Below are 10200 nucleotides of genomic sequence, written 5' to 3'. Positions count from 1 at the left end.
TTGTCCACAGTTGGATGTTCATAACCTAGGGCCTGCCTGTGAAACAATTCTGCTTCAGTGTAAATGTATAGTCAAAAAAAAAAAAAAGAAAGAAAGAAAAAGAAAAGTTGTTTCATGTAACTTAGCAGGAACAGTTTCCACAGCCTTTCACACTGTTGATAATTTCTTCTTGTAGTTTCTTCCTTTCCTCCTCTTTGGACATATTTTCTTTCTTTGCCTCCCATATTGGCTTATCATGGTTCTGCACACGACTGCTCTGTGTATGCCACATTTCTGAATAGATACTGCCAGAGTTAGCAAGTAAATCATGGTGGGTACCACGTTCAGCTACCTTACCCTAAGAAGCAAAACCAAAAGAAACAGGTCATACAACTAGCATAATAACTGCAATTAATCTCCAAGGATTTTCAAGTATTTGCATTCATTAAAACGTCTCTCACAATTCCTCCTCATCTATAGTACAAGTGGAAAAAAATGAGGTAGACATGCTTTCTCCATTTTTCAAACTACCCAGTCTAGTGAACAAATAGCTATGCAATTTCAAAGACTGTAAACATTTTATTTAAAGGAAATAAAATTTAAAGTTTTAGTTTTCATTTTGAAGGGCAGAAAGGGAAGTTTTACAAGGTTATATTTTCTGTAATCAGCAAATACTGAAATCAAAACAATGTTAGTTATACACTCTCTCCTCATTTATTGATGTAGATACATTCCAAAGACAAGGGCATTATGTGAAAATTAGTGTTATGCAAAAATGGAAGATAAAAACATCAGATCACAAAATGGAAGATGACTACATCATTACATAACTGCCAAACCATTGAGATTCATGGCCAACCTAACTTGGCACATAACCTTAACCATCAGAGCCAGTGTTACCCTCGCACCTTCACATTTATTACTGCCAGATATATATCCTTCATGCACAAAATAGTCAAACAGCAGATTATTATTGTGAAATGTCAGGTAACAAGACAGGTGATAAGTGAGTAGAAGGTGTACCAAGATCTAAAGGATTTAAAAATAACATCCCAAAATTCTCATGTGGTCTTTGGAATTAAAAAAAAAAAAAAAAAAAGATTCTCCATGAAAAGTTTATTTCTGTAGTAGTTAGTTTGCCAACAAAGGCAATTAAAGTTAACACTATGTAGATAAGGTATAGACTGTGTTATGGATTAAACTGTGTACCCCCTTCCCTCCCCCCAAAAAAGATATGCTAAAATCCTAACCCCTGTACCTTTGAATGTAATGTTGTCTGGAAATAGTTGTTTTTTTTGTGTGTGGGGGGGATGAGTCACTCCAAATCCTAATCTTTATGAGTAGAATTTTACAGAAGGGGAAGACAGAAAGAAAAAGTTACACAGGAGAAGACAGCATGTAAGGATCCCTCTACACATCCAAACTGAAAAAAACAAGGAAGGACCTTCCCCTAGGGCCAACAGAGAGAGAGAGAGAGAGAGAGAGCACAGCCCTGTCAACATCCTGGTTCAGAGTTTTCATCTCTAGAACTGTGAGACAATAAATTTCTGTTCTTCAAAGCCACCCACTATGTAGTATTTTGACATGGCAACCCTAAGAAACTAGGACAGATTCCAAACTGTGATCTACATTTACTTTGCCTCTTAACAGCTGCTGTTAAACGTGCTGGGATACAAGATGAAATTTGACAATTTTACAGGTACTCCTGGTTATAGGACCTTTGTAAATACTCCTTTAAGTAAAATAATTTTGAATTTTCTATGCCCACTCCTGAGTGGTTAAAGTTCCTCATTGACTGCTGGCTGGACAGTCTAAAAAAGAAATAAGTAGCTCAACTACTTGAATTCCTTTTGAACTTTAAGAGTTTAACCCTCAACCTTTGCATGTATGGGCCAATTCACTGGCACAAAAGTCCCCACACATTACATATTTTATACAGAAAATGTTCATCAAAACAAATAAAAACTGTCTAAAGAAAACCTTATTAAAACTAGTAAAAACTGACTTCCTGGAAGAGGGTGGCATAAGCAGTTCCACGGTCCTATCCCCACCCACACCATGATCACTATGAGAAACAAGAATTGAGTAGTCTCAACTGTGTACAAACTCTAAAAAGCAACTGGAGGGTTGCAGCAACTAAGGGAACACTTACTCAAGAAAAGGCAACTTTTTTTTTTAAATACAATTGTACTCATTGGGTCACCTTTTCTCAGAGAAGCAAGAATCAGGTAAACCACCTCACATTTCCCATGACACATTCCTTGCCTCATACATCTTCTATTTGAATATTAATTTAAAGCTTAAGTTTGGATAATACATTCGGGAACCACAGAACATGAGGTTCATAAGACCCTCTCAAAGACTGTTTGTGACAACTCTCCCTCTGTCCCACAAATACTCCTCGGCTTTCATGGAAAGGGCAACTTTTAAACAATAGGAAAACCTTTTCTCCCTTTACTGCCAGCATCCTACCCTCTTTCTGGATCTGTTGCAGTGGCAGCAATGGCAGACCATGGACCACAATCTCAGAGTGTTTCTAAGTTTTGTTTTGTTGTACATATGGTTGCTATGAGTTGGAACTGACTTGATGGCACCTAACAACATATTTTCTATGTTATCTGAGGAGAGTAATTATATTTCGAAACTTTCTTATGCTCCATGCACTGTTTAAATATTATACTGAATTGTTTGTTTTGGAGGCCTTCCTTTATAATCCACTGACATTTAAAAATGGAGCATTAAAAAGCTGACTGAAAGCTCCGTGTGCACTGGAATGGGGTTCTCAACTGGTGGGTTTCACTACAGGATGATCAAGTGGGTAGCTGGCCATTTTGCTGGGGTCCCTGTATACAAATCTTTTTTTCTGAGGTTACTTTTGTTTCTCCAATTATGTGCTGATGAGGAAAGGACTGGTGATAGGAGAAATATACAACTAGTGTATTTCAGTGGCACAAGGGGACCAGTAGTCTTACCCTTTAGAATGTTTTTATTTTTTGTTAATCATTCCTCTCCTTGTTAATATGCTTGGTGGTTCCCTTGTGTACAGAACCTCTCACATTCAATTTCTTGAAAAGTAAACTGCATGCCTCTTGTCAATGTAGGGGAGGAGTAATCACTTGGCTGAGGAGGTGAGGGAGGGCCTTGGAGAACTCCACTTCTTATATAGACTTATACATAGTACTTCTATTTTCAATCTTATGCTCACTTTCACTTCCCATGATACCTGGTGCCTCCAACTTCTAAGCTTTCTCAGGGGTCTACAGCATGTATCAGTTATCTTTTTATATATATTTTATCAATTATTTAAAAGTCATTTATTTTTTGAAATATTTTTATTATGATTTAGGTGAAAATTTACAGAACAAATCAGTTTTTCATTCAACAACACACACGCATTTTGTTTCATGTCATTGATTGCAACACCCTCAATGTAACATAACTCTTTCCACATCCTCCCTGTGCTTCTCATTTCCATTCCTCCTTCTCTCCTAACCCTTCCTGGTTTCTGAATTTTGTCCTTGGGCAGATGTTGTCCTTTTGCTCTCAAATGGTTGATTGTTCTAAGGAGTATATACCTTCATCAAGTTATTGTTCATCTTGGAGGCCTGTCTACTACTGTTTGACAATTCAGCTATGGCACTGCTAACAGGACAAGGAGGCAGCATCTTCTGACCTCCTCTAACTCTACAAGAGGACGACAGCATCACCATCAGCAGCCCAATGCCTGCTCCTATGAGGCCAGACATGCTGCCACCCTCCAGCCCTCTTACTAACCTTGACATCAATCATTCCTCCCACGACACCCACCACCTCTCTGCTGGCTTCAATAATTTACTGCAGTGGTCACACAGAACTCACACATTATGGGGTTTATTAGGGAAGCAACAGGCTACAATTCAAGTTCAAGAACGTGCTTAGTCTCTCCCAGCTGGCCATTTCTCAGCTGATAGTTTCTCTCAATTGCACATCTCTTTCTCAGCAGTGCGTGTCTCTCACATCTTTCTCTCAGCAGCATGTCTCTCTCATGTCTCTCAGCAGCACATTTCTCTCAGCAGCATGTCTTTCTCAGCCCGCAGTCAGAGAGACTCATTCTGCCTCTAGGAGGGCTTCTTTAGAGCCTGGTAAAGTGGCCAAAATAAGCCCCAACATCAGAATTCTATACTTTTTCCCAAAAGACTGCTTTGTGTTGCTCCAGGTAGATGGCTTTAACAAGCAGCTACTCAGTTACTCACGGGAAAGTGGAAGTTACAAATACTATGGCTAGAAAAGCTGTATCATGTAATTTCCTACACTGCAGGGACTGAGTTCAGTTCCAGGTCTAAGGGGTGACCAAGGGCCATAGTCTCAGGGTTCCACTAGTCTCTATCCAAACAGTAAGCCTGTTCTTTTTTTATGATTTTGAGTTTTGATTCACATTTTTTCCCCACCCTATCCAGGGCCTTCTAATGTGATCCCTTTCAGAGAAGTTGTTAGTGATAACCAGGCAGCATCCATTTATTCTGGTTTCAGGGTTGTAGATGCTGAGGTTCACATAGTCCATTAGTCTTTTGGACTAAGTGTTTCCATGTGTCTTTGATTTTCTTCACTTTTGTTTGCTCCAGATGGGGAGAAACCAAGATTGCACCTTAGACGGCCCAAGCTTTAAGATCCCAGTTGCTATGCACCGAAGTAGCATATACAACATTGTTTTCATGGATTATGCTCAGGTGGTGCAGTGCCTGAGGCATTTGACTGCTAACCAGAAGTCTGGCAGTTCAAACCCAACAGCCACTCCTCAGAAGATGGGGCAATCTACTTCCACAGTGATACTGCCTCAGAAACCCAAGGAGGGATCGCTATGAGTTGAAATCTACTTGATGGCAGTGAGTCTGAGTTTTGTTTTTTTATTGACCTTAAGGAGCTCTGGTAGCACAATGCCTAAGGCATTTGATTGCTAACCAGAAGGTTGGTGGTACAAACCCACTAGCCACTCCATGGAAGCAAGATTGGACAATCGACTCGATGGCAGTGGGTTTGGTTGTTTTGGTTATTGAACTTGATGTTGCCCGAGATTGTAACCATGAGTCTCCAGGCTCAGTGACTCACTCCCTCAAGGTTTTTGGTTATGGCTAAGAAGTTTAACTAACTCTGTCCCCTGTATACTCTACTATATTTATGGGTTTATTTGCAGCATATGTAAAATATATAGGTAGAAATATCCCCTGTCAAAACTATACATATTTATGGATACAGTCCCATTCTCCTTTCTATACCTGTTCAGCTTGCATGTCTACACATCCACTCTTAGATTACTGACTACTGTTTTTGCAGGATTGTGTATGTATGAGAATTTACCTCTGTTGCCTTTAATTCTTGTATTCCTCCCAGCAACTTCTTTGCCTTCATCATTCTGTGATGACCTCCTCCTTATTGGATACTGCCTTCCCCTTCACCTAAGTTAGTATGTGTCTACATTCTAGTTAATGATTTACCCTCCCTTTCCCTCCTATCCCTGGTAACCAAAGAATGCTTCTTTATTGTGTGAAAACCTTTTCTTGATTTTTGACAATAGTGATCTCATACAATATTTGACCTTTTGTGACCAACCAATTTCACTGAGCATTATGTCCTCTAGGTTCATTCAGGTTATGAGATGTTTCAAAGATTCATCCTTGTTCTTTAATGTTGTGTGGTATTCCATTGTGTGTATGTACCATAGTTTATCCACTCATCTATTGATGGGAATATAGGTTGTTTCATCTTTTTGCTATTATGAATAATGGTGAAATGAACATGGGTGTGCATGTACCTGTTTGTGTCATGGCTCTTATTTCTCTAAGATATATACCTAGTAGTGGGATTACTGGATCATTTGGTATTAATATTTCCAGCTTTTTATGGATGCTCCATACTGTTTTCCACAGTGGTTGTACCATTTTACATTCCCACTAGCAGTGTATGAGACTTCCAATCTCTTCACATCCTCACCAACAATATTTGTTGTTTTCCAACTTGTTGTATTCTGTTATTATTGCTGGGGTGAGATGATATCTCATTTTAGTTTTGATCTGCATCTCTCTAATGGCTAATGACCACGAGCATTTCTTATGTTTGTATGCTGCCTTACTGTCTTCTTTGGTGAAGTGCCTATTCATGTCCTCTGCCCATTTCTGACTTGGATTATTTGTCTTCTTGTTGAGGTGATGAAGTTTTCTATAAATTTTAGACATTAGCCCCTTATCCAATTTGTGGTTGCCAATCCCCCTCTCTGTCCCCAATCTGCGGGTTCTCTTTTTATACTTTTGGTGAAATTTTTTGATGAGCCTAAGTGTCTAACTTACAGGAGGTCCTAGTCATCTATTTTATCTTCTGCAGTTTGTGCATTTTTAGGTATTTCTTATAGTGTCTTTATGCCATCTATTAGGGCCTCTAAGATTTTCCCTCTTTCTTCGATGGTCTTTATAGTTTTTGGTTTTACATTCAGGTCTTTGACACAACTTGAGTTCATTTTTGTCTATGGTGTCAGATCTGGGTCCTGTATAATTTTTCTGCAAATGGCTATCTAGTTGTGACAGCGCCATTTGTTAAAGAGGCTCTCTCTTCCCCATTTAATGAGTTCAGCCATATGTCAAAGATAAGCAGTCCATAGGTGGATGGATTCACTTCTGGGTTCTTAATTCTATTCCATTGGTTTATGTGTCTTTCACTGTACCAGTACCAGGCTGTTCTGACTGCTGTGGCAGTGTAGTAGGTTTTGAGATCAGGGAGTGTGAGGCCTCCTATTTTGTTCTTCTTTTTCAGTAATGCTTTACTTATCCAGAGTCTATTTCCTTTCCATATAAAGTTCCTGTTTACTTTTTCCATTTCTTTAAAGAATGACAATGGAATCTGAATCAGGATTACATTATATCTGTTGGGTGATTATTAGAAATGGTACTGTTTACCTGATTTCCTTTTCAGAATTCTCTTCATTAGTGTAAAGGAATCCAACTGTTTTTTGTATCTTGTACCCTGTCACTTTGCTGAAACATTCAATTAGTTCTAGTAATTTTATTTCTGAGTCTGGGATTTTCTATGTATCCTATCATCTGCAAATAGAGGTAATTTTACTTCTTCTTTGCCAATCTGGATGCCCTTTACTTCCCTGTCTTGCCTTATTGTTCTGGCTAGGACTTCCAATACAATACTGAATAAACAAACAAACAAACAAAAAAACTCACTGCTGTCGAGTCAGATAAAGGGCATCTTTGACTGGCATCTGTTCAAAAGGGAAATGCTTTCAATCTTGTTCCATTGAGAATAATGTTGGCATTGATTTTGTGTATGTGTGTGTATATATATACACACACACACACACACATATACATACATGTTGTTGTTATGTGCCGTCGAGTCGGACCCGACTCATAGCGACCCCTCCTTGGGTTTCCGAGGCAGTATCACTACGGAAGTAGATTGCCCCATCTTCCTTCCGAGGAGTGGCTGGTGGGTTTGAACCGTCAGCCTTCTGGTTAGCAGTCAAGTGCCTTAGCCACTATGCTACCAGAGCTCCCATATACATACATACATATGTATATATATATACACACACACACACACATACACACACTGCCACCGAGTTCATTCCAACTCATAGCAACCCCCTTTGGATTTCCCAAGCAGTAAATCTTTACAGAAGTAGATTGTCCAGTCTTTCCTCCATGGAGTGGCTGGTGGGTTTGAACCACCAACCTTCTTCTGGTTAGCAGTCAAATGCCTTAGGCACTATGCCACCAGAGCTCTTTCAGTTTTGTATATAGCCCCTTAATTATGTTGAGGAATATCCCTTCCGTACCTATTTTGTTCAGCATTTTTATCAGTAATGATTGTTGGATTTTGTCAAATGATATTTCTGTGTTTATCAATATGGTCATGTGGTTCTTTTCCTTTGTTTTATTTACAGGTTACATCATGCTATTTTTCTAAAACTGAACCATCCTGGCATACCTGGTATGAATCATACTTGGACATCATGCATTATTTTTTGATATGTTGTTGGATTCTATTGGCTAGCATTTTTTTTTTTTTGAGAACTTTTGCATCTATGTTCATCATGAGGAATATTAGTCTATTATTTTCTTTTTTAGCGGTGTCTTTGCCTGCCTTTAGAAATGGGTTATACTAGCTTCATAAAATGAATTTGGGAGTATTACCTTCTTTTCTGTATTCTGGAAGTAGTTTGAGTACTCTTCTCTGAATGTTTGGTAGAATTTGCCAGTGAAGCTGCTTCGCCCAGGACTGTTTTCTGTTGCTGTTTTTTTAAAAGATATGTTATGTTCAATGTCTTATTTTTTACGAGTTTGTTCAAATTTTTTACTCCAGTCTGTGCTAGTTTCACTAGGTAGTGTGCTTCTAGAAATGTCCACTTCTTCAAGGTTTTCAAATTTGTTTAGCTCTTCTGTGTCTTTGCTGAGTTTCCTTTTAGCTGTTCTATCTTTCCTTTAAAGAAAGTGTACTAAAGTCTCCTAGAATTATTGTGAAATACAGTTCTTCATTGTATCTGCTTATTACCCTTTTTATTTAGGTTGGTTCTGTTGTGATGTCTCCCATTTCATTTCTTATTTGTGTTATCTGGGTTTATGCCTTCCTTTCTTTTGTTAAATTTGCATTGGTTTGTTGATTCTATTAATGTTTTCAAAGAACTAACTTCTAATCTTTTTTATTTCTTTCTATTGTTTTTGTTTTCTGTTTCATTTATTTCTGCTTGCATCTTTTATTTCTGTTCTTCTGGTGAATGGAAGCTTACTTTGCTTCTCTTCTTTTAACTGTTGGAGATGTTAGCTAAGGGTGTTTATTTTGGCTCACTCTTTTCTTTTGATGTGCTCATTGATTGCTATAAATTGCCCCTGAACACTGCTTTTGCTTTGTCCCAAAGATTTGGTTATATTATATTTTTGTTCTCATTTGATTACAGGAATTTTTTCATTTCTTCTATTATACTTCTATTATAGTTCTTGTTAAGCAGGTTGTTAGTTTCCTTGTGTTTGCTTTATTTCACTTGATCTTCCTATTGCTGGTTTCTAATTATATAGCATTGGGATCTGAGAGGATGCTTTGCAGTATTTTGATATTTTCAAATTTATTTAGGCTTGCTTTGTGGCCTAAATTATGGCCTTTCTAGAGGATGTCCAATGTGTTCTGGAAATGAATGTATACTGTGCTGTTCTTGGGTGAAGTATTATACATATTATAATAAGGTCAAGTAAAGAGCTCGGGTGGCACAGTGCCTAAGGCATCTGACTGCTAACCAGAAGGTTGGTGGTTCAAACCCACCAGCTGCTCCATGGAAGGAAGATGAGGGCATCTGCTTCCATAAAGATTTACAGCCTTGGAAACCCAATAGGGGTTGCTATAAGTTGGAAACAACTTCATGGCAGTGGATTTAGTTTACAAGGTCAAGTTGGCTGATTCTGTTGTTTAGTTCTTCTATCTTTGTTTAGTTTTCTTCTAGTTGTTCTATGAAGATTTACAGTGGTATATTAAAGTCTCCTAGAATTATTGTGTAGCTACTTCTTTTCAGTTCTGTTAAATTTTCATTCATGTGTTTTATGGCTCTTTCATTGTTGCATAGCCATTACGGTTATATCCTCTTGCCTGACTGATGCTTTAATCATTATATAATGTCCTTCTGTTCTGGTTACCTAGTGCCACTCTGACAGGAATATACCACAAATGGGATGGCTTTAACAAACAGGAGTTTATTCTCTTACAGTTCAGTAGGCTAGAAGTCCGAGTTCAAAGTGCCAGGCTCCAGGGGCTGTGTGAAAGCCCCTTGAACTTGGGCTTCAGCTCTGCCTCTTGCTCCTGGCCCACTAAAGGTAGTGGCATCCCTTCACTCAGGCAGCTACTGGCTGCTGAAGCTAACAAGCCTAAGGTCAACAAAGAAAATGGCACAGTCCCATAGTTAATAAACCACATAGCAGGCCATTAATTCAAGTCCATTGTAAATCTGAAGGTTGGCAGAGCATGGCAGGCTGCTGAACAATGGCATGGCTACATGCAGGGTCCAAGTCCATTCCCAAAGCTGCTTCTTATATACAGGAAGCAGACCACATACCCAAAGCAGCTACTCAGCTACTCCAATAGATTCCACCATGGAGTTAATTACCAATCTCACCATCGGGAATAACTACATCCAGCTGCCCAGCCACTCAATCAGGCCCAGTCAAGTTGACACACAGACTTAACTACCAACACCTTGCT

At 38.7% G+C, this 10200-nt stretch overlaps 1 protein-coding gene across 1 annotated transcript in view; it reads right to left on the bottom strand.

Moving 5' to 3' along the window:
* Nucleotides 1–121: 121 nt before the first annotated feature.
* ABCB7 (ATP binding cassette subfamily B member 7) overlaps nucleotides 122–10200 on the bottom strand; it is a 219109-nt gene continuing 209030 nt past the window's right edge. The window contains exon 16 of the mRNA XM_007958347.1: nucleotides 122–337. Within this exon, the coding sequence (XP_007956538.1) occupies nucleotides 122–337 (216 nt within the window). The remainder of the gene's footprint in view (nucleotides 338–10200) is intronic.

The sequence above is a fragment of the Orycteropus afer genome, unplaced genomic scaffold (assembly GCF_000298275.1).
Source record: "Orycteropus afer afer isolate SDZICR_OR568_19922 unplaced genomic scaffold, OryAfe1.0 scaffold00942, whole genome shotgun sequence".
Lineage (NCBI taxonomy): Eukaryota > Metazoa > Chordata > Mammalia > Tubulidentata > Orycteropodidae > Orycteropus > Orycteropus afer.
The sequence above is the reverse complement of the archived record's forward strand: the minus strand, read 5'-3'. Positions and strand labels throughout refer to the sequence as shown.